Source organism: Ambystoma mexicanum, chromosome 1p (genome assembly GCF_040938575.1).
Source record: "Ambystoma mexicanum isolate Mex_15411 chromosome 1p, UKY_AmexF1_1, whole genome shotgun sequence".
Lineage (NCBI taxonomy): Eukaryota > Metazoa > Chordata > Amphibia > Caudata > Ambystomatidae > Ambystoma > Ambystoma mexicanum.
In genome coordinates this window covers 179,167,333-179,192,153 of record NC_090921.1, presented here as the reverse complement: position 1 = coordinate 179,192,153, position 24,821 = coordinate 179,167,333, and the positions used below count along the sequence as shown (strand labels likewise).

At 48.0% G+C, this 24,821-nt stretch overlaps 1 protein-coding gene across 1 annotated transcript in view; it reads right to left on the bottom strand.

Moving 5' to 3' along the window:
• WRAP53 (WD repeat containing antisense to TP53) overlaps window positions 1–24,821 on the bottom strand; it is a 322,488-nt gene that overhangs the window by 157,384 nt on the left and 140,283 nt on the right. Inside the window, exon 8 of the mRNA XM_069646235.1 lies at window positions 12,117–12,325. Coding sequence (XP_069502336.1) covers window positions 12,117–12,325 — 209 coding nt within the window. The remainder of the gene's footprint in view (window positions 1–12,116; window positions 12,326–24,821) is intronic.

Sequence of the window (24,821 nt, the reverse complement as noted above, 5' to 3'; positions counted from 1 at the left end):
TCCAGGTAGACGTGGATCCCCTGCAGGCGCAGCCGCGCCGCCACTGGTGCCAGTCACTTGGTGAATACCCTGGGTGCCGACTTTAATCCGAAGGGTAGGGCTCTGAATTGGTAGTGGCGTCCCTGAACCACGAACCTGAGAAACTTCCTGTGCCCTTTTAGAATGGGGATGTGGAAGTAAGCATCCTCCAGGTCCAACGACAATAGGAAGTCGCCCTCCTACAGCTGTCCCAGCACGTGCTGGAGGGTGACCATCCTGAATTTCTGCGCCTTGATGTATTTGTTTAACCGACCCAGGTCCAGGATGGGGCGCCAACCGCCTGTCTTCTTTCTGACGAGGAAGTACCTTGAGTACACTCCGGAGCCCCAGCGTCTCCTGGGGACGAGCTCGATAGCACCTTTCTTGAGCATCGCCCTTACCTACAACAGCAGTTGAGGGATGCGATTCTCCTTCCTGGCCACGGGAGGAATGCAAGGGCACCTTTTGGAATTCCAGCGAGTGCCCGTTGGCCAGGGTGTCCAGCACCCAACGGTCGGTGGAGATGGACTCCCACATGCTGACGAACTTCGTCAGCCAGCCTCCCACCGGGGTGCTTCGGTGGGGGCCCGATGACACGGCCGGGTCAGTCTTACTTGGAGGCGGCCTTGCCGCCTTGGTCTCCTTGGCGACGACGGCGGGATCCCCCTTGCTTGCCGAGACCTCTGTAGGCCTCCTGGGAAGAGGAGCGGGCCGCCTGGCGGTAGAGCCACCGCTGGATCCTTTGGAGGCACCCTGTCTGCCTCCGGAGCTCCGAAAGGGCCGTCGTTGTTGAAGTACCCCTAGGGCCCGGGCCGTCTCCGAGTCGGTCTTGATGGCCTCGAGAGACTCGTCCACAGCCTTACCAAAAAGGTTGTTGCCGTCGAACGGCATATCCAACACTCTGGTCTGGACGTCCTGGCGAAAGTCTGTCGCCTTGAGCCATCCTCAGAGGCAAACTCCGTTGCGCAATTGGCGAAATCCGGTATCGGCAATGTCCGTTGCCACCGTTATGGTGTGATCCAACGCCACCTCGCCTTCCTGCAGAATTTGTAGGGCCTTGGCCCTCTTGTCGTCAGGTAGAAAGTCTAGCAAGGGAGCTATCTTGAACCAGAGCTCCCTGTCGTAGCGGGCCAAGATCGATAAGGCATTGGCCGCATTAATCGTCGTCGCCGCCAAGATGACTCGTCGTCCCATGGAGTCCAACTTCTTGCCCTCGCTGTCCGGCGGGGAAGTGGAAGTTGAAGCCGCCGCACCCGCTGCTTTCTTCTTAGCCGCTGTCGAGACGACAGAGTCCGGCGTGGGCTGGGCCCTGAGGCACAAGGGGGCGGCATCGGGGACTCGGTACTTCTTCTCGTACCTGTCCCTCTTGGCGGGTGTCGTGGAAGGTTTCTTGAGGACAGCAAGCCCATCGTCCCAGATGTCGTTGAGCAAAGGCACCGTGAGGACCGTCTTCCTCTTGGCCTCTCGTCGTTGGTAAAGAAACCCTTCCTTTTTTGTTCTTCAGGGCAGAGCTGGAAGAGCTCGGATGCCCTGGTTATCATGGCGTGAAAGAAACCAATTTCGTCAGCTGGAGAAGCCCGAGGGGGGGTGATGACGGGATGTCCGCTGTGTCATCGCCGCCGTCGTCCGTCCCCGTGGCTGTATCCGTCGCCGTATCCTCTCTAGGGTCCAGCGAGGGGGATGAGGGGTCCACAGGCCTCGCGGGCACGAAGGACAGAGAGGGGTTAACTCTCCTCCGCTTGTTCGGAGGGTTTCCCCGACGGGCCCGGTTCCGGATCCTCCGTCGGGGTCCGTGGTAATCTCGTCCTTATCTCGGTACATAAGGATTGGATCGCCGACAAAATGGCTGCCGAGCTATCCTGGGGCTCGGGTAATGGCTGCGACGGATGGGATGGCCGCTCCACTGGGCCCTCTTCGTCGATCACGTCAGCGGGGACCACCCCCTGGGATCGAACCTTCTCGAACCTCTCATTGAGGCCCTTCTCGGTTTCCACCAGCTCCTCCTCAGAGGCTGATTCCGAGTCTGTAATGGCCACCGGGCCCCCCCCCCACCTCCTTTTCCGCTGTGGACTTCACGGGGGTCTTAACGATGGGCTGGAAAGAGGATTCCCTCCGCGGTGGCAGGGATACTCTGGGCCCAGAGGCCGATTCCACTGGCGTAGTCTCAGCCGGCTTCGCCAGGGTCGCAGCAACCACTTCGATAGAGGCTTTTACCAGCTGGATCAAAGCCCTCACCACCTTAGGTGCGTCCTGGGCCTTCGCCTTGGGGGGAGGGTCAGCGCCTCACTCCCCCTTCGAGATCGACCGGGGCCGCTCCAGCAGCTTACCCGGGTTCTCGGACTTCCTCTTCCCCGAACCAGAGCGCTGGCTCGTGGTTGAACGTGCCGGGGAAGTCATGCCCTGCCTGGCAGCCGAAGAGCCCAACCTTTTGGTGCTCCCGGTGCCCGCAGACTCGCGGTGCTTGGCCTTCTGTTGGGACGCCCTCACAGGACTGAGAAGCCCGCTCAGACTTTTTCTTTGCCTTCTCACCTACTCTGCCCTTCTCCAGCCAGGCGGCGAGGTGGTCACGACGATCTCGTTTGGTCCGTTCCGAAAGGTTCTTGCAGAACGCACAGTCCTTCTCCACGTGCGTCAAGTCCTCCTTGAAAACGTTTTGTAATCCGCATCCAGGGCAGCACCTGAACAGCTTGGATCCGGGCGTCGAGCTTCCCTTGTCCTGGGCCATGTCCTTTGAGGTAGGCCGCAGATCTTCCGGAATCCTCCAAGAAGCGTAAACTCGACGAAAACTTCACCCTTGAGGGGTGTAGAAGAATTCCGAAACGAGTCCCGTTATCGAAGTAGAAACGGTGGAGCTTAAGGCTCGATAAAACTGAAAAAAATGAGAAAATCTCCCGAAAAAGCGCAAAAATGCAGCAAAAACTCGAGCACTAAGCACGAGGACTACCAACACTTGAGCGTGCGGTAAAAATCTGAGGTTGGCTGCCAGAGGCAGGGCTTAGGGAGAGGGCAGTCATTGGCTGGGGGCAGTATGACCCAGAGATCAGCGATTGGTTACTACTAAGAAAGACAGATCAGAAACAAAACTGATACTGATTTTTTCTTTACCGAGGATTTCCCAGCCTGACGACGGGGAATATTCATGAGCATGTGAATCCATGCCAGACCCCATGCTGGAGAATGTGGGATATAGATTGCCTTCTTCTAGAGCATGTTTTATAACTGACTGTGAAATAAATTAATAAGTGTTTTACCAAGAAACCTTGAGTGTATGAGTATTTGAATTCTTGTGATTGTAGACCTCTGTGTAACATCCTTACAGCTCACATTCCCCTCTTGAGATAAGCCTGGCTGCTCAGCAACGCTATCACAAAACTATGTAGTACAGACTTATACCAAAGGTTGGTTTTGCTTACACCTGTAGTCCTAGTTATGTGTAGTGGTCCCAAAGGGTACTGCATACAAGCTTTGCCTAACACCCGACAAAGACAAAACAAACCAAGACCAAACCTGGTTTGGCACGCAGAATAAATCTCAAGAAGGACCTTCCAGACAGGAAATGGTGAAAAAAGAAGACCGGGGACATTTTGATGAAATGGGAACCCATGGGTAAAAACACACAATGGTATTAAAAAGTAAACCACTGCCACCAGCCATTAATTGTAAGAAGGGTAACATAAAAAATGTTAGCTGAGAAACTAGACAAAGGGGATACTAAGTAAACCCCCTAGCACCCTATGGTAAAATAGTGTGTGCTGGGTCTAGACAGCTACAAATTGTAAGTAAAGTCAATTTCACTTCACTGCTCTTGGAAACGGTAGTTTCACCAAGAGAAGGCATTAAAACCTTTGGGAAATCTGAGAGACTTCCCCTGTGCCACTGCGCTGAAGGTGCCGTGAAACACAATGTAAAGATGATGTTTATGGAGTTTGTCAGACTCCAAAGTAAAAAAAGAACACAAATGAATTCACATTAAAATTACAAGAGAGATAAAAAGTCCTAAAGTCCAGCCAAAGAGCTGGGGGTCTCCAAGGTAGAAGGGAATTAGCACATTTCTAAGAATTCTCCCTAACACCCACCCACCAAACTCATGTGGCAAATATTACTAAGTCATGCTCCCAGGAACACACTGCACACTGCCTTTAAGCGTTGCGCTAGACCGGTCCAGGCTGCACGCTTCTGGGAAATAGCTGAACCATACATGTAAATCGTCGGTACCTAATACGACTATGAGCAAGAAGGGGATTGGGTGGGAAATGGGTGTTGGTAGGGCAGGGGTTAGATACTACAGCCATAGGACTGGGCATGTTAGTCGATTTCCGGCAGTAGAATGTGTATGGGTGGGGAGAATGATGTCTAGAACCAGGGCTGGACTGCGAACCAAAAGTGGCCCTGGAATTTTTTTTTTTAAAGTGGCCCCACATTTTGCTTAAGGAGCAAGCACAGCGCGTGAGGCAAACTCTTCAATGAGGGGGTTACGAGTTTCCCCCAAGAAAATGTCGAATAAAATTAGTTAAAATGAGTGCACAAACCATGATAAATACCATACGCTCTCTCATGCAGTTTCTGGAAGAGGTGACTGCGATGAGTGGTTCAGGCCTGTGCTAGAGGGGTACCTGATGCAGTGCAGCATTAGTGGGACGTCCATCGCAGTGCTATTTGTCGCCACAACATTTCACCTTCGCCTACCAAATTCCTATTTTGGTAGAAGTGGGCCCGTTTTTTGGCCCATGTGGACCAGTTTGATGAGTTACTTCACCATGCGACTAGTAGTTTTGACCAGTGTTGCTGAATAAATATTCTTTAAATGCACAATTTGCATCACATTTCATCAAAAACCTCTGCCTTAGGTACTACTCATACTACTCAAACAGTCTGTCACAAAAGGAATGAATTTCCATTTGCAACTGAGTGCCACGTTTTTATGCCCCAGTCCGACACTGGATGCGCATTATCCCATACGATAATGGCACCTCATGAGGTCTTTAAGGCTATTAGCACTTTGTGCCCCCCCATAAAAAGTAAATGCAAGGTCAGCTGTGAGGTAGCTTCGGAATTAAGAATTTTTGGAACGTGGCCAGTAACAGAAGGTATTCACTGTATTCCTAGGATTCTGATTGATTTAGAGGAGGCAATACTAACTTAAATTCATAAATTGCCTTATTTTCGTTCTCTTGGGTATACAGTCTGCTTTATTGCATATTAAAAGAAAAGGTGCGCGCAGACGCAGAAAAAATCATGAAGGAGCGATAGAGACACCTTATTGTCTATCATGTTAATAATAATGCCTACGCATTGAGTTAACGTGAATATTATTTGTAGGCAGCTTTATGCCTTTTCTGAGAGCAGAGGCTGACATGATGGGACGTGAATCACACAGCATTGCACCACTCCTAATGTCACACAAGAGATGGCCTGCTTGGCAAAGAAGATGATTCGCACATGACCTAAATTGCACTCGCTCTGAAAAAAAGCTCTTCCCTGTTGCCGTCGTTATTTAATGCCCGATCATAGCTTATTAAGCACTGTACCGCTTCCTAAATATTACGTCTGATCGCTTCTGCGAATACGTGCACTGGAAACTGCAAGGCAATGCCCCTGCTGCAGTGTAATACATGTGTATTGACACTAATCCACTATATATAGAGAGAGATCGAGAGAGAGATGCATTCAGTCAAGATGATCAAATCCGAGTCCTGTGAGAAGTGCAGAACAGCAGGGAACTCCTTGGTGAAGTCTATCGACCTCACAACTCCACCTGGCACTAATGAAGCTGCGTCCTGCACTCTAATCATGAAACGTTGACAGGAAGGACATCTTCAGTATGTGAAATCGCTACATTGATTTCCTAGGTACACAGCCCTAAAACAGAAATTAATTGTCACTCAAGCTGCATCATTTGATAAAGTGCCATTCGCATGCTGCAACGTGTGAACGCAGTGAGAAACAATGCATTTAGTTTACATACGTAGATAATCGACATATGATAAATGCATTTTTCACACCGTTCACATCATGGCACTGACAGAGCCAACGGCGGTCCTGCCGGTGGGCGTGGGCCGCTTCCCTCAGTGTTGCTTTTCTGGTTTGTTAAGTAAAGTGCTATGTCTCTGTGGTAGTGTGCTATCGTTTAGAAGGATAGCACAGACATAGCACTTAAACTTGAAAACCAAGATTGAGGGGCAGGGCAGCGGCCCACCAGTGCATTGCTTCTTTGGCAGCACCAGTCACCAGTGTCTCAATGCCATTTGCCCAATGTGGGTTGGTAATTGTTGTGTCCTATTTCTATGGACACGTTATTTCACAGTTTCTGTTTGTGTCCGTTCTTTCTGTTTGTGTTGGGAGTTGTGGCGTGGCCACGGAAAGAGGAAGAGGCGGGGCTACCGCCTCCGACGCCAGTTCTGGCGCGGACAATAAAGAAAATAGCAACTCACTGCCCCGGCTCCTGCGTCTCATTAAATTGACTCGATTCATTTGCATGCTTTACATATCCTCAGGTTCCTGACTTATTGGGAACCTAACAGTAATGCCGGTGGTGGAAGGGGCATGCCTTGTGCACAGACTCCCACCATCTATCTCAGTGTGGCGGATTGCTCAGGGGAGCGTGGCGGCCCGAACATGGTGTGAAAGGTGCCACTGCCAAAAGAGATTATATGGTTTCAGACCAGCACAACATATGGGGTCAGTTCAAATTATACGTTGCCTTCAGCAGGATGAAAGGCAGAGACACCCATTTCAACTCTGGAACCTGTGATCTGCAGTACACAGACATTAGCTGCAAGACACCCCCAAAGTCCCTCAAGCACCAGTGCAAGCAAAAAGATGAAGACGTTTTCAAAGTCATGTTCCTTCAGGAGCAGGAGGCCTGGGGTTCAACAAGGACAATGGTAAAAATGTTGGGAATTCTCTGTAATATATTACTGATTGTCTGAGCCTTCAGCTGAGATTCTGAACTGCACAGGTAGACGACTGGTGTCCGAGCCTGCCTGGATTCAGGGACATGGACACAGGGAAGGGGGAGGGCAGTTAATTGGCCACCATTGGTCTGAGCTAATTAGATGGTAATAAAAAAAGATCTTTGGAAAAGGCCACTTTAATGGCTCTTTGGAGGTCAAGGACATACTGCCACTAGTGGCTGTAGCTTCCACTTAAAGTGCAAATAATTTCTCAGCTAATGTGCTGCCACCATGCCACATATGAGTTCCTGCCTCTCGTGGCTGACTTCCCCATGGGCCTGTGCAATGAAAAGGGACTGCCATTCAGGGAGACAGCGCCGTCCCTTGCTAGGGATGAAGCAGAAGCGCACAATCCTGCTGCTGTTTGAAAGCCGCCGGACAGCAGCATATCAGTGCAGGCCTGTGTGCACAGCCGGTGACAAACTGGTGACCGACAGAAGAGGAGGAATGGGGATTGGAGCAGGGACTCGGAGCATGGGTAAGGCATACCCCCTAGCTGAGGTGTGCGCGTATGTGGCTGTGGTTAACTGCTTGCTAGTTAAACACGTATAACAGGCAGCCACTGCCAGTCATCTCCATGGAGGCTTTCAATCCTGCTATTTACTTTTTTTTTTTAAAGTAAAGTACACCCATATTTAATCAGTAATCACTAGAGTATCGGCCCCCGTCCCGCCCAGCTGCCCCCTCCAGCCAAGGCCAGCCCAGCAGCAGCCAGCCATTAACAGTACACTACACACTAACCCCCCCTCCGCCTCTGCCCCCACCCCCGCCTACCGGAACTACCGCCACCACCAAGCAATCTTTTTCTTAATTCATCCTTTGTGTTAATGTGAAAGCAAGATCTGAACAAATGCAGTTATTATACGTCGATACGTATAATAAATGCATTTTTTCACACCCCGTTGCGGAACCGGCACCAACTCCATGTCACATCCGTTCTTACCTGGTCGTTCATCGCTCATCATCGGAATTCGGCAAGCAGCCAGGCCTGGCTACTGCTGCCTACCGAGACTGCAGCCAGTGCACGCTGCACCTGCGCAATGTAGAACAGTCTTAACTTGTGGAACGTGTGGTTCTCAGGGGCGGTGCCCCTCATTAGACACGCAGGCGCGAGCCAGCGTCAGCATCAGCCCAGCCCTGCAGAAAAGAAATGCGCATCCAACCAGGGCACTCAATTCAATGCGAACTACCCAGGCTGACGAGATCGTTTTCAGGCCTCCTAATTCTGTATCCTTGCGCCATGCGCCAAAGAGGCCCTATGCTCCGAGGCCTACCGGAGGATGTCCCGGTGTCCCAGTGGGGCAGTCCAGCCCTGTCTAGAACTGCATTCTGCATTCACTGCCTGCTGTTTCATGTGCCCATCCTATGTAATGGGCTGTACCATTTTGATATTTAATAAAAATATTTGACCAAAAAAAAAGCTAACACAAAGGAATTTCCCGCCCTGGATGGCAGGGAAAGGAACAAGAAAGGACAAGAAATGCTAAAATGGCGAAAACAGACGACTGGGGCCATTTTGGTAAAATGAGCACCCATGGGTACCTTTACCGGGGCTGTGGAAACAGCCCACGGTAAAGATGCACCAAATTCATAAAAAGGTTCACTGCCACCACCCATTAAGTTTGTCCTTGTAGCATAAATGTTAGATTTAAAATGAGAAAGGGGATCACTCAGTATCTCCCCAGCACTCCACATATGGTGGGGTGTGCTGGTTTCAGTATGTGCCAACAATAGTCAAAGCGGATAACATTAAAAAGGCACTATGGAGAGTCTTAAAAAGGACATCCATAAAAAGGCTAAAAGATTCTGTGAGTGTGGAAGAAGGTTCCCGCTCACTGAGGTATAAGGAAAAATAATCTACCAGTCCAGAAAAAAGTTCTGTGGTTGACACAGGTTAGGAAGATTTATCATTAATATGAACATTTTACCTAACAATCCCCTTTCTCCTTTTAACTAACATTTCTGTTGCAGGGACAAGCTTACCTTTAATGGCTGTTGGCAGTGAACCTTTTTACGAACTTCGGTGCACCTTTACCGCGGGCTGTTTACACGCCCATGGGTGCTCATTTTACCAAAACGGTCCCAGTCTTCTTTTTTCGACATTTTAGTGTTCCTTGTTCTTTCTTGTTCCTGCCCCTGACCTCCAGGGTGGATAAATCCTGTGTCAATTTTGTCTTCGGCGGGAATCCTGTGGATTCCCCGTCCAGGCTACAGAGTGTCTGTGAAGGCAGGAAGTGAGGGAGGAGTCCACAACTCTTCACCCCTTGAGCCTACAGCCTGGCAGCAAGAATCCAGTTCAAACTAGGAAGCTGGTTGTCCTGAAAGGACTGCCAACCCCACCAAGATTGAATGTTGCATGGCTGTTTGATTGGCTGGGTTCCTGCATAAAAGTCTAATCCTGGATGCCGAGGAGGTACTCGACCACTCAAACCAAATCTGAGGAAGATGAAGAAAACGCGTCTGAGATGATTTCCAGCGACCAGAGAGCCTGTTACCCTTCCTTCCAATAGACCTCCAAAACCGACGAACCCTACCCAGAGCCTGGACTCACTAGCCTCGAGAAGACCTACATTTTGAGCTATCCCACATTGTGCTGCGACCTTACAGACTGCAATACCCAATACCCTGGGACCTCGAGCCATCGGGCGGTGCACAGTATTTCAAATTCCGAATCTTGCTGAAAGTATGCGAGCATCCTGCTGGACCTCCAGAGACGTGAATTGAGTCTGAAAATTCCCCTCAGAGTGCTGGACCTTGCAAAGGATGAGAATCCAACCAGCTATATTCAGTCTCTTCTGGCTCCTAAAAAGGGTGCCAAAACCACAGAACCACTCCAGCCGCGAAGAAACTCTTGCCTGGACCCCTCTCTGTTGACTCTTGCTGCAGAAGCCCTTCAGTGTCCTGTCTACAGTCTTCATGGCTGGGGTATTGCTTACCTTAAGCCTTTTGTGATTCCTGTGAAGCTTTAGGAGGGGGGGTGGGGGAATTCATGTGATTGGGAGTCCTCTCATCCAATTCGCCCAGGTCCATTGCTGGAATCCCTCTAGGGTGTCTTCTCTGAAGTCCCTGGACCCTAACTAACTACTTGTTTTGAAGAGACTTCCTCAGTAACTCTGACTTTTCCTGCAACTGAACCCTATCTCACCCTGCCTACAGCTGGCACCTAGATCCCTAGGATCCCTCTTCTGCCTGTGAGAGAACTAATGCAATAGGGAACGACTGGATAAGAAAAGGATTCTGTCTTGAAAAGTATAAAAAGTGTTAAAAATGTACTCAATTGTGAAAGATTTGGTTGGTAACTGTCCCTCTGAAATGGGAGCAGTTACAAAAATTCATACTTTCCTTTGAATGTGTTCTGCCATTCTTAAAAGTATATGTAGGTTGGTTTTACTTGCCTGTGAATACAATCCTCCTCTTCCCAAAAGTAATGTCGTTGGCTTCACTTTACGGTTTCTATTATTAAATTAATGTATACATTCCCCAACTGGGTCTTGCATCCCCCAAACGTGCTGTATAGCCTGTTTAAAATAAGTCTGCCATAGGTCTTACTGGCCTTGCATAGCAGTGTGCAATTCTAATTAAGTGTATTGTGGGTTTTACTAACCTTGGTCTGCCTTGTGCCATCCTTAAATAAGTTAGAGTTTAGTCTGTGTTCCACTGATCTGAAAAGCAACTGTAATAGTTTATTACAATATTAGGTCTCACTCACCTAGTACAACTATGGGTTATCCCAAATGTAGTTGTAGGTTCATACTGTTCCATGAATTTGTGTTCCTCTATTTACAAAAGTATACATGTAACACTGGGCTGTGCCTCCCCTGAATATGCTTAGAGCATTTCCAAAATAGTCACAGGGTCCATTACTTCGCTTGAAATACTGCTGTCTTTCTTAAAAGTGTAATACAGCTTTGCTGTCCCTGATTTGCTTAGAGCATTCAAAAATAGTTGTGTGTAATGTCACTGAGTAGCTTAAGGCCCATCCAGAAAGTATGAGTTGTCATACTTCCTTCGAACCGAGTTCTAAAAAGTAATGTTGCAAGAAGCATGCTTGTAACAGAGTTGGTTTGTTGTGAGATTTCATGGCTCTGTGTTACTGCATGACTGACATAGTCTACTACCCCTGAAATACAGACTATTTTACTCCCTTAAAATGGCGGATTGCATTCTGGATGTTCAATAACTTTGACTTGCCTTGACTAATTGTTTTCTTAAAAAGGTTATACTCTGGGTTGTATGACTTAAGTATTTCATCGGTTTTTGTATAATTGTGTTTATATATAATGTGATGGTACTTATTTACTCAAGATTCATCTTGGCCTACTTGTATTTAAATAAACCATTTATTTTTACAATACAGAATAGTGTTTCTTTGGACCATATGCATTCTACAATATCCCTGTACCAAGCTACAGCCCTCTCTCCCTCCTAAGATAAGCCTGGCTGCTCTGTCCATGCTACCCCATTCTCAGGTGGCACAGACTTATACTAAGAGTGTGTATGTACTAACTCCGATGTATGGTTTTATGAAGCCCTTAGTAAGAAAGGGTCAACATCAAAGGGTGGAGGAAGGACAGAGAAAGAGTGCAACATCAGGTAGAGTAGAAGGGAGAGGTAATGCTGAACACGAGTGGTCCCAGGCAAATCTTACAGGAGTAGCTGCAAAGCACAAACCCCTATTTTTCCATTAGAACACTAACCTGTGGAGGAATTATGGAAAGTTAGGATGCCCCTGAGGGAGTTAGCGAGCCTGCTTTTATAAAGACCACCATTAGTATCAGGTAGCAATTAGAAAGTAGGGGTCGGCAGTCGATCGAACTACCCAGGGTTGCAGATGTCTGGGCTAAGGGGGAGGTTTGTGGGAAATCGAGAGGAAGCGATGGCCATAGACTCCAGAGTGTTTTGTGTGTCACCTGCGACACTTACCACAGATCAATCTGTGATACCTAGCACAGATCATGGTTCTTTGGCTACCAGATTAATGGCAGTTGGGAGGAAAGAGTAAAAGTTGAGTAAGAATGACTAACTTCATTCGACAGCACTGATTATTGCTCACAAAAAGTTAAAAAAAAAATTAAAAAAATCAAAGAAACAGTATGTGAACACCAGCAATATACAGAGATTACAGTAAGAGCAAGGCCCTTGTACCTTCCGGCCACCAGTGAAGAGACAGTTCCCATCTGGGGAGAAGGCCATGTGGGTGACGCCACCCTGGTGCCCCTGGAGGATGGTAAGGGCAATTCCATCTCGCCGGGAGTACAGGCCCACTGTCTTGGCATATGAACCACAGGCATAGATATCCTGGACTGGGCTGAAGGAAATGCATGAGACAATCCCACTCTGCCCCCTTTTCTTTGCTGTGGAAAAAAGAAAAGAGCAAGGAGACAGAACGGTAAGGGTTTAGATTGGCAGAGCAATATTACATCCCCATTTTAGTACGATTTACTTTATAGTTTCGAATAATGCTACTTTGTATTACAGGATATTTTTCAATCCTTTAAAAAAAAAAAAAAAAAAATAGCAATTGGCATCGTGTGTGGTGTCCTTCAGGGGTATGTGTGAATGGAGTTTTTGGTCTAGTGGATGCTTTGCGTAGAGGTCTAGTGTGAGATGAGTGTACCGTAACCAGTGTGTCTGATGTTCTGCTGTCTGTAATGAAGTTTAAGTGTAGGCAGAATCTGGTATATGTCATCGGTAGAGTGAGAACACCAAGGCCACATTCCATTTAATCTTTACCAGTGCCCTTGTGTGGTGCTGATTTGGGCACACCTGCACAGTCGGCATGGTGTAATGTGTTGCCCCTCTACTATCTTAGCACAAACACAGAGTTGTACACTATGATAGATGTTGTGTGAAGGAAGGTGTGACCATTAGTGTCTACATGTGAAATTATGAGATGGGGAGGGGACAAGCCAAGCAGCATAAGCCATTTGACCTTTATAGTGCCTTTGTGTGCCCACGTATCTTCTGAATTATATGCATTAGCAGTTTAGTACATGTTCTGCAGGTTTGTTTGTTTGTTTATTTATTTGTATAGCGCACCTTACCCAGGGGCAACAGGGCGCAGGCAAAAGATAATTCGAAGCTTACAATGTTGCAGAAATATACACTTTGAGGTAGTCATAAAAATAATCAGAATTACAGGAATAAAAAATATACAAATCTTCATATATACAGAGTCAATATCTATGCAGGGGTAAATATACAGATATGTACAGGGCTGTTAGAGGCGGGTAAACCTAAAGGAATATTCAGGATTACAGAGTTAATAAGGAATAAGAGGTATACAAGTCTTCAAACATTAAAAGTCAATATCTATACAGGAGGTAAGTGTACAGAAGTGTGCGGGGCTGTTAGAGGCGAAGGCAGAGATACGAACAAGAGTATCGCTATCTATACATAGGTGTAGGAAAGTGCAGCTAAATACAAGGGTTATTGGAGTTAAGGTGACTGATGAGGTGTCTTCTAAAGTGCGAGTATGGTTGGTCAGCTCTTGGGTTGTGAGGCAGAGAGTTTGCTTTATAGCAAAGAGTGTCTGAAGTGTTTTCCTTGTAAGAGTGTGGCATTGCAGTTTGAGGAGATCTGACTAAGGGTCTCATTAAGAGGGTACAAGCATCAGTAAAAGTAAGCCTCTTTATGAGCTGGTATTGCAGGCAATATTTATTGCAATGCAGTATTTATTATTTTTTAAAAGAACACAAGCAGTACTGAATAACTCACAATAAAGGAGAACACCCATTGATAGCCCACAACTTGCTTACATACAGGGTAACATGATTTCCCACTCCCCATATAAGAAAAACCTTAAATTTCTTAAGTGAAGGATTGCGATGCGAATCAAACCCCCCTCTTTATTATGAGCAAAGCAGATGCTAAAAGGAGTCCAACGTGGTGAACATCTAAGGTGCTCACATTATTATCCAAAAGAACACTTGCTACTCTCTGCACATGTTCTTCATAAATGGCAGCAGCCACGGACCTAGGAGAGTAGGACCACCACCAAAAAGGCCACAAACAAGGAGCACTGCGGTCTTGGCATGGAATGGGTGGCTTAGAGACACAAAAGGTGCCACATATGCCACTCATAAAGGCACAAAAAGACACACAAACCCAGAAAACCTAAACATATGGGAGATACGTCAGGGTTAGGCGCACTCTATAAATCATAAACTAAACTACTAAGCAGGCAGAGGGACTCGCCCAACAAGCATGCACAACCTGAACACGGGCGCGTCGCCTGTTAGGTAAGACTTTAACTTTAGTGCTAAATCTACCTCACTTATGAGAACCCCAGAACTTTTTGCTGGACTGGTTCCCTATACCTCATTTAGTGGGAACCTTTTTCCACACTCACAGATCCTTTCACTCTTAACAGTGTCATTTGTAGGACTCTCCATAGTGTCCTTTTTAATTTGATTCCTTTTGACACCTTCATGGGTATATACACTTTTTATTGTTACAGGGTTGCGCTCTGGGCTCCCATTTTCCTTTCTCTGGCTAGCCTTGTGAGAACTACAGTTCCCAGGGGTGACTCTCCAGAGTGTCTTTTAAAAGTTATCCTCTAACAACTTATTGGCAATAAGTGCCTGTTGTTGCTTGGTTGCCCTAGGGTCTCCCCTTTTAAAACTTTTTCTGGCTAACCTTGAGAGAACTACAGTTCCCAAGGGTAGAAAGGATCTTTGGATCCTGTTTACATTTTATTCTGTGAAGCCAGCACACCCAACCTTATGTAGAGTGCTGGGGAGCTACAATGTGTCCCCTTTCACACTAAAACGGTAACAATCCTGTTACAGGGACAAGTTTACCTTCAATGGCTGGTGGCAGTGATAACTTATTAATTTGGTGCACCTTTACCGTGGGCTGTGCTCACAGCTGCAGTAAAAGGCACCTAATGCTGCTCATTTTACCAAAATGGCTCCGGTCTTTTTTCACCATTTTAGTGTTGCTTGTCCTTTCTTGTTTCTTCCCCCAACATCCAGGGTGGGAAATTCCTTTGTGTGATTTTTATCTTCGGCGGGAAACCCTGGATTCCCCGCCCAGGCTCCAGTCTGTCTTTAAAGGCAGGAAGCGAGGGAGGAGTCCAAAACTCCACAGCCCTTTGTCTTCCTCCTTTCCTGAATGGGTACAAATCTGAGTGGGGGGCTGAATGTCCCGATTGGACAACCAGACGTCCCCTTCTTGTAAAATGCAGGTAGAGAATGCAGAAGTTGTGCTGTAGTTCCTGTTAAATACTGCGCACCTGCAAGCTGAAGAAAAGTCGACCACTGGAACCGAAACTGAAGAGGATGATGCAGGAAAAATGGCTGAGAGGATTTCCAGCGACCAGAGAGACCGTGTAACCGGAGCCTGCTGTAGCCCTTCCTTCCAATCCACCTGGGGACGCCATAAACGACAAGGCTCAAGAAGACTTGCATTTTCAGCCATCCCCCGTGTTGCTGCGAACTTGCGTTGCTGCAATACCCCAATACCCTGGGGCCTTGAGCCACTGTGCGGTGCACGGTCTTCCGAATTCCGAATATCACTGAAACTTCGTGGGCATCCTGGTGGATCTCCAGAGACACGAATCGAGTCTGAAAAGTCCCCTCGACATAGTGCCAGCGATTTTCTGTCTTCTTCTGTGCTCCTTGAATAGGTGCAAAATCCAGAGAACCGCATTCAGCCGCGAGGAAAACCTTGCCTAGAGCCTTCTCCATTGATTCCTGCTGAAAGGTTCCTTCTGCGGTCTTGTTTTCAGTCACCAGGATAGGGAATGCACTGACCGGGTATTTGGCAGCAGATCCTGAAGTCCTCCGGCTGCAAAATATTCTTCAATGCTGAGGTACTGTGTTGGCTTGGGTATGTACTTATCTCAAATCTCTTAGGATTTCTGTGTAGCTGTGGAGTGTTTTCTGTGATGGGGAGGCCTCTCATCCAGTGCTCCCAATCCCAATGCTAGAATCCTGCTTGGGTGTCTTCTGCAAAAGCCCCTGGACCCTCTTCTAACTGTAGAAGTAAAGTACTCACCTGTTTGCCCAGTATTCCTGAGGAACTGACTTTTGTTACTTAAGAACCTATCCTAACACTGCCTGTTGGACACTAGACCCCCTCCCCCCACCACATCCACCATTCTGCCACTGAGAACACTCATGCTCCAAGAATAAGGGAAAGCCATTTAAGCGATTTGGGCCTTTTGCCTAGAAAAGAAAATAAGTGTTTAAAAGTTACTTAATTATAAAAGAGTTGGTAACTGTAACTCCAAGAGTGAACAGTTAAAGTTCTTTCTTACCTTGGATGTGTGATGAACTATAATTAAAAGTATGGTTAACATCTTTCTTTCCTTAGAAATCGTTTTGCCATTCTAATGGAAAGTAGATGTGAAGGTATATTACTCCCCTGTGATTAGGGTGTGCCTCTTCCCAAAAGTAATGTGCTGGTTTCACCAGATTATTCCTGCAGGGTAATTGTATGAGTGTACTCCGACTGTTGGAATCACCAGATTATGCCTGGTTAGGGAGAATTCTCAAAATGTTCCAATTCCTCCCACCTTGGAGCCCTCCAGCTCTTTTGCTAAAACTTTATGACTTTGAACTTTTAATTCCGTTTGTTTTCTGTGTTTATTTTCTTTGGTTATGGCGTTTTAGACAACTCCGTAGGCATCATCTTTTCATGCGCGTCACACAGCACCCACAGTACAGTGATACAGGGACACCTTTCTAGGCATTCCCAAGATTTAAATACCTTATCTGGGATAAACTACTGTTTCCCAGATAAAGTAAAGAGAAATTGACTTTACTAGTCTTTCCAAATTCCTAGACTGAGCACATCCTATCTTACTGGAGAGTGCTGGAGGAGTTACTAATATCCCCTGTGTCTAGATACTCATGTAGCAGTCAAATGCTACCCTTTCCTCTCAAAATGGCTGGTGGCAGTGGTTTTACAACAAACTACCATGATTTTTTCCCCCGACTGGGAACACCGGTAGCGTTAAATCGCAGGAGCCATGTTTTTCAAGATGGCATCTGGGCCCCCTTTGTTTAAACCGGTCCCGGTCTTTTAACGCCATTTCTTTTTGGAAAGGTCCTTCTAGAGTTTGTCTCTGCGTGCCAAACCAGGTTTGGTCCCTGTGTTTCATCGCCTTTGGCGGGATTCAGGACTGAAGACCGCCTCTGGCGCCCGAGTGTCTGGGGAGGGCAGGAAGTGAGGGAGGTGCCCGAAACTCCCTGTGCTTAGTCTCCTAGGAGATCCAAATGCGCTCTGGCAGGATTGGCTGGCTTGACTGTCCGGCAAGGACTGCCACCCTGCTAGGTGAGTGGCAGCTAGGCTGGAATGAATGGGAGGAAACTGGATAAAAGGCGAGTCTCTTGGCTCGGTCGGCTTGCGGGCCCATTCTACCAGTGGTATGCCTGCATCTACTGCCCTACAGAGGGGTGTTTCTATTCGTAACATTTGTGATGCAGCCACCTGGGCTTCGGTCCATACTTTTGTACATCACTACTCCCTCAATTCCATCCGTGGGCAGGATCTGGCCTTTGGCAAGGCGGTCCATTGCTCCACAATTTGATTGGGCACTCTAAATTTCTGTATTCTAAATTCTTTTCCCACCTCCTTGCATTGGTACTGCTTTGGGAGTCTGTCATAGATAAGGAATACGTCGGAGGACCCAATCCCCTCGAAGAACAAGTTACTCTCGTACCTGGTAACGTTCTTTCGATGGGATGGTCCGACGACATATTCCATATCGCTCCCTCCCTGCCTTCCCCGCTACAGAATTTCTTATGCGATTGCAGCTTACGTTTCCGCAAGGCTTTGTGTGGTCAGACTGGTGCCACACATTCTGGGGAAAAAACTACAACTGAGGCTACGTGTGTCCTACTTATAACATCCAGTGATGCCGGCCGTCGGAGGAGCTCCTCGAGGGCAGCATATCGATGTCATCGACGCAGGATGCAGAAAGATTTTCCGAAGCAGCACAGCTGTGGTGATTACTGTCATAGATATGGAATATGTTGGAGGACCCAATCCCCTCGAATGGGCAATTACCGGGTCCCCGCACAACCCAGTATTTGCCCATTCCATGGACTCGGTAAAAATTATCGGCGGCAGCTGTGCCTTTAATAAGGGCACGGCTACCGCCAAACCCGTAATGAGGCCCACAGTGTTTCTTTGGACCATTTGCATTACAATTTCATTTGTACTGATTTTACAGCCCTCTCTCCCTGCTACGATAAGCCTGGCTGCTCTATCTACGCTACCATGAACTCAGGTGGTACAGCCTTATACTATGAGTGGAGTCTTGTGCTGCCTCAGTTGAATGGTTTTACTAAGCCCTTAGTTGGACTTCAGAAAAACTGTCCTAACACACCCCTTATGTGAAGTGCTGGGGAAATGCAATGTATCCCCTTTCTCACTAACAATTCTGTTACAGGGACAAGCTTACCTTTAATGGTTGGTAGCAATGAACCTTTTTACAAATTCGGTGCACCTTTACCGCACTGTTTTCACAGCTGCGGTTAAGGACCCATGGGCGCCCATTTTACCAAAATGGCCCCGGTTGTCTTTTTTTGCCATTTTAGTGCTTCTTGTTCCTTCTCAGTTCTTCCCTTGCCCTCGAAGGTGGGAAAGTCCTGTGTTTATTTTATCTTCGGTGGGAGACCTAGGTCAAGCCTGCCCAGGCTCCAGTGTGTCTTTGAAGGCAGGAAGCGAGGGAAGAGTCCAACACTCTGCACCCATTGGTCTGACAGCCTAACTGCGAGAATCCAGTTCCAACTGGGAGACTGGCAGTCCCAAAAGGACTGCCAACCCCCCAGATATGAAGTGGCATGCCTGTTTTATTGGCTGGGTCCCTGGATAAAAGTCTGCTCCTGGAAGTTGAAGTAGTCGAACATTGGACCTAAATCCAAACAGGAAAATGAAGAAACCATGGCTGAGGTGATTTCCAGCAACCAGAGAGCCTACTGTGTAACCGGAGCCTGCTGTTACCCTTCCTTCCAATGGAAAGTGGTCGACTTTTTTCTGAACACAATGACCCCGACCCAGAGCCTGGCGAGAACCACTAGTTTCAAAAGAAGACTGGAATTTTGAGCCACCCTGTTGTCCCCCTCCTCTGCCACCCCTCTGGCACTCTTCTCCCTCTCTGACTACCCTGCCTTCTCTTCCTTCCTCCTCTGCCGATCCTCTGGCACCTCCAACACTTCCAGAGGGTGTACCTCTGGCCTGTACCCCTCCCCGGAAGTCCTTCAAATGGGGCAACCTGCTCCGCATCGCTACTCTCAACTCTCGTTCAGCTGTCAAACACTCCTCTGACATCTACCATCTCCTGGAAGAGCTTGATTTAGATGTACTCTGTCTCATCGAGACTTGGTTCACCGTCAGCTCTGTCACGAGTTTCAACACTCTTACCGATGGCTTCCAGATCCTCTCCGAACCCAGAACCAACCGTCCGGATGTAGCCTTGATTTTCCCAGAGTGGATCCCTGATTCTATCATTCTAATGCAGCACTACCCCTCCTTTGAATGCCTGGTCTGCAGGCCCTCTATCTCTCCTGGCCCCTCTCTCACTGTGGGCACTATCTAAAGGCCGCCGGACCAGGTCGCCCTCTTCCTCCCTGAGTGGGCTGACCTCTCCTCGCTCCTTGCCTCTACCTCCCGACTTCTCCTCTTTGGAGACTTGAACATCCACCTGAATGTTACCAGCCCTTCTTCAGGACTCTTTTGCAACTTCTGTGATTCTCTCTCTCTATTCTTACCTCTGATCCGACTCATTTTGCAGGGCACACCTTGGATGTTCTGATCTCACGCCCCCTCCCCCCACTTCTCTAACCCTCTCACCACTCCTCTCTCTTGGAGGTGATTACTTTCTCCTTTCTTCCCACCTCGCTCTCTCTTCCCCGCAGGTCAAGCTGACTCCAGCACTGCCAACTACCTTCTCGGTCAACCGACCCATGAAGCGTGTGTCAATTGAGGCTTTGGCTGCTACTTTCTCTCCTCCTCCTGCACCTTTGGCTGACACACCCCGACACAGCCCTCTCTAACCTCATCTCTCTATTTTGAACACTCTGGATGTCCTTGCCCCTGGCATGAGGATCTGCTTGAAGCCCAAATTCAAGTGCAACGCTTAGTAAGATTTCGACCTCGTTGCCCTTAAACGCTAGAGTAGGTGTTACGCTCACCTGGTATCCATGGGGAGGCCACCCAGCCAGTTGGTGGCCCTTCCCAATGATTCCCTGGTGTGGTCTCGGTGTCGATGGGATTCCGCCTGGAAATGAAGACTATATTAGGACTGGGCGACCAAGGTAAGTTTTCCCCCCACCTCCCTTGTGTTTCCAGCCCCTGCAGGTTCTCTTCTCACCTGGTTGTCGGAATCGGTGGGCTCTCCGTCCTGCTCTATGGGCAGGGGCGCGTCCTCTTTTGTGGGCGCGGGCGGTCCAGTTACTTCACTGACTGCTGCCCTTGTAGTGTCTTTCAGGTAGGTCTTATTGCGATTGATGGCGTTGTAATTCTTGCATGCCTTTTCTCTGTTCTAAATGTCTCTTTATCTCCCTAGAACTAGATATGCTGGTTCTCACCGGGAGATGATGGCGCGCTATAGTGCTATGATGCAGTAAGGAGGCGCTTTGCGTAGCGCAGCAATGTCTTGTCCACACTGACCTGCGATTTTCTCCTTTCGTAGGTTGCGGTGTTACCAGCGCAGATGGAGTTCCGGAGCTATGCTGGCCGAAAAGCAACCAACCAGGTAAGTCTTTAAGCGCTTTGTGGTTGTAATGTCTCCACTACCCCCTTTAATGATGTCTTTCTCCTTTTCTCAGGTCCTTCGATCCGGGCGGTGAACTCCACCAACAGAGCTGCCCAGGAATTGCGAGCAGTGAGGGATGATGAATGCAGGTAAGATTCTGCTGCCAACGATGTTCTTGGTTTTTTCTGCAGGTCCGGAATTCACCCAGGCTTGTGAGAAAGCTGGACACGGTGAGCGTCACGTTGCTAGAAGCAAAGTAACGCGAAGCGTGTTGTCTTGTTTGGGTGTGGTTTAAACAGCCACTGTAAAGTAGTCCAGGTAAAGTAGTCCCAAGGCCACCATACCCAAAACACTAGACTGCATAGCTTGGTTCTAGGAATCAAGCTATGTGGATGCCTCCATGTTGGCTGAAAGCCTAAATAAAGTAGTTCCTCAAGCAGATGTCTTTCCTTACAGATGAGCCTGGCACCAAAGGCGCCAGGACTTGCCCCAAGTGGGCCTGACAAGTGGATGCCAGGCCTTATTCGTGATCCGAGCCCTGATTCCACCTGGCCAATGGGCTTGCCAGTGGCGATCAGGGCTGAGGGTCGTGACAGCGTTAAGTAGGCGCTATGGGCAGCACTATGATGCTTTGCCTTTGCTAACCTGTTGTCTTTTCTTTCCAATAGATTGCAGTGCTAACCCGGTGTATGAAATCCCGAGGCAATGCTGGTCGATGGGCGACTTGCGTGGTAAGCTTTTCGGCACAATTCGTTATGTTGTAAAAGTGCCTAATGTCTTGTTTCTTCCTTTTTTGCAGATCCGCCAGTCCGGGAGACGCGCTGATCCTAGGATGCTGTTTGCAGCAGCTGTGGGCAGCTAACGATGAAATTGCAGGTAAGCTGCTGTTACCGATGTCCTTTTGTCGCTTTACAGATGCTGTTCTTCCGGGGTTCGTGGGTGCAGCTGAACACGATGAGCGTCACGTTGCAGGATTGCAAAGTAACGCAAAGCGTGTTATCCAAGTCGGGTGCGGTTTAAATAGCTTCAAGAAAGTAGTCCAGGTAAAGTAGTTCCTAGGCTACCACACCCAAAACACTATACCGCATAGCTTGGTTCCAAGGAGCCAAACTATGTGGATGCCTCCATGTTGGCTGGAACTTGAAATAAAGTAGTTCCCTAAACACAAGTCTTTATTAAGTATGAGCCTGCAAAGGCGCCAGGACTGGCCCCAAGAGGGCCTAGGCAAAGGATGTCTAAGTTTGTTGGAGACCCGAGCCAAGACCCCTCCTGGCACATGGGCTTGCCAGGGGGGTTTCTGGATGTGGGTCGTGACAGCACTCCTATTCACCCCACTCCCTCCCCCCCAAAGCCCCTCTCAAGGTGTTCCTTCTGTCCGGCCCAGGTTTAGTTGGAAAGTTTTGATGATATTTTTTTATCAGACGTGGTGCATGAATGTTTTCACAGGGTTCGCAGGATCTATCTTGGGGTCCAAATTCTTTCCAATCAACTAGATAGTATAGCTTGCCCCTTGAATACTTGGAATCCAGGATGCCTCTGACTTCGAATTCTGGTTCTCCGTCAATAAGTATGGGTTTTGGTGGTGTCCCAATCCGTGTTCCGGACTTCCTTGGTTTTAAAAAGGACACATGAAATACCGGATGGATTTGTAGAATAGGTGGTAAATCTAGTTTGACGGCCGCTGGATTAATAATTGCCTTGATGGTGTAAGGCCCTAAGTACCTAGGTTGAAAGGTCCGGGTTCCTTTGATGGGTACAAATCTGGCGGCCAGCCAAACCTTGTCTCCTACCTGATTGTCGGGGGCTTTTTTCCGGTGTTGATCGGCAAATTGCTTTTGCTTCTCTTTGGCGAGAAGATGTTCTTTGGCCTTTTTGAAAGCTTGAGTGATGTTGGTGTGAAGGGTTTTTACTGCTGGCATTTCCAAACTGGTTGGGAGATCCAGTTCTGAGGTACGTGGGTGTCTACCATAAAGGGTATAAAAGGGTGATTGTCCGGGACTGGAATGCAAGGAATTATTATATGCGTACTCGGCTATCCATAGTAAATCTTTCCAGTCTCTTAGTTCATGGTGCAACATGCACCGTGGGTATTGCTCGAGGGTCTGATTGGTCCTCTCGTTCTGACCATCCGTTTGGGGATGATGGCTAGTGGATAGTCGGACGTCAATTCGTGCCATTGCACAACACTTTCTCCAGAGGTTGGAAACGAACTGGCTACCTCGATCGGAGATCAGAACTGATGGGAAGCCATGTAGTTTAACAATACCATCCAGGAACACTTTGGCTAAAGTGGATGCGTCAGGGAGGCCTTTGAGCGGAATAAAGTGTGCCATCTTTGAGAATAAGTCCATGACTACAAGAATGGTGTTAAACCCTTGACTGGGAGGTAGGTCAGTGATGAAGTTGAGGGAAAGCGTGTGCCATGGAGTGGGAGGAATGTCCAAAGGTTGCAGAAGACCGGATGGTTTTTGTGACTTATTTTGCGCGCAGACTCCGCAGGACTGAATATATTGGATGACATCTTTACGCCAGGCAGGCCACCAGAAGTTCTGTTTTACCTTGGCTAGAGTCTTTGTGATTCCAGGGTGCCCTTCGATCAGAGAATCGTGATAACCTGAAATTGATTTGTTGTTGTAAGTCCTTGGTGGGTACGTACAGACTATCCTTAAAAAAGGGCAAGTGATCTTTGATGGAATATTGTTCCCCCTGCGCTTGCCATGCAAGGAAAGTATCTGGATTCATGGTCCGTTGAATCTTGTTTCTCAGTTCTACTTCGGTTAAGGCCGTAGTGATGCCCAAGAGTTTGTCTTCCGGTAGGATGGGGACTGGGTCTGGGGTCGGATATACTATGTCATCAGTACCTGTACGAGAGAGTGCGTCAGCTTTTCCATTCTTGACCCCTGCGCGAAATGCGATGACAATCATATTCGGCGAAGAAAAGGGCCCACCGCAATTGGCGCGAAGACTGAGCTTTAGCTGTTTTAAGATATTGCAGGTTTCAGTGGTCCGTGATAATTGTAATGGTGCGTCTGGCCCCCAGAAGGTAGTGCCGCCAGGCTTTAAAGGCGGATTTGATCGCCAACAGTTCTTTGTCCGTGATGGTGTAATTAATCTCTGGAGGTGAGAATTTTTTCGACCAGAAGGCCACTGGATGTTGCTGGCTGGTTTCTGGATCTCTTTGTGAGAGGACAGCTCCCATTGCTATACTGGAAGTGTCCGTTTCCACGATATAAGGAAGATCTGGGCGAGGATGTTGCAGGATTGGTGCGGAGGTGAACCTTTTCTTAAGTTCCAGAAAAGCTTTTTCTGCTTCTTCGCTCCAGGCAAATATTTTGTTGTTTTTTCATAGCAATACGGTGATCGGGTGTACGACCTGAAAGCAGTCTGGTATGTAGCGGCGATAGAAGTTCGCAAAGCCCAACATGCTTTGTACCCCTTTTACTGACGTTGGTGATGGCCATTTCAAAACGGCGTCTACTTTATGCAGGTCCATTCTGATGCCTCCTGGAGTAAGAATAAAACCCAGAAACTCAACTTCGGTGACGTGAAAAAAACACTATGTTTTGCATATAAACGATGTTCACAGAGCTTGGTGAGGACTGAACGGACGTGCTTGATATGATCCTGTTTTGAGGTTGAGTACACTAGTATATCATCTATGTACACAAGGGAGCAGACATCAATTAACTCTCTTAAGATGTCATCCATGAAATATTGAAATTCGGCGGCAGCATTGCATAACCCAAAGGGCATGACTTAATATATGTACAAACCGTATTTGGTACGGAAAGCAGTTTTCCATTAGTCTCCCCTTCTGACCCGGACCAGGTGGTACGCTCCTCGAAGGTCCAATTTGGTATAAATCTGTGCATCTTTGACCTGGTCCAGCATTTCAGGGATAAGTGGCAAGGGGTAACGGTTCTTCACGGTGATCTGGTTTAATGCGCGGTAGTCAATACAGGTTAAGTCCCCTTCTTTTTTCGGTACAAAGAACAAAGGACTGGCTGCAGGGGACTTTGAAGGACGGATGAAACAGTTTGCAAGGTACTGGTCTAAATAAGACTTCAGATGAAGGTTTTCAGGTTCCGTAAAAGCATAGATTCTACCGCAAGGGACTTGAGCTCCTCGAACAAGGTCGATCT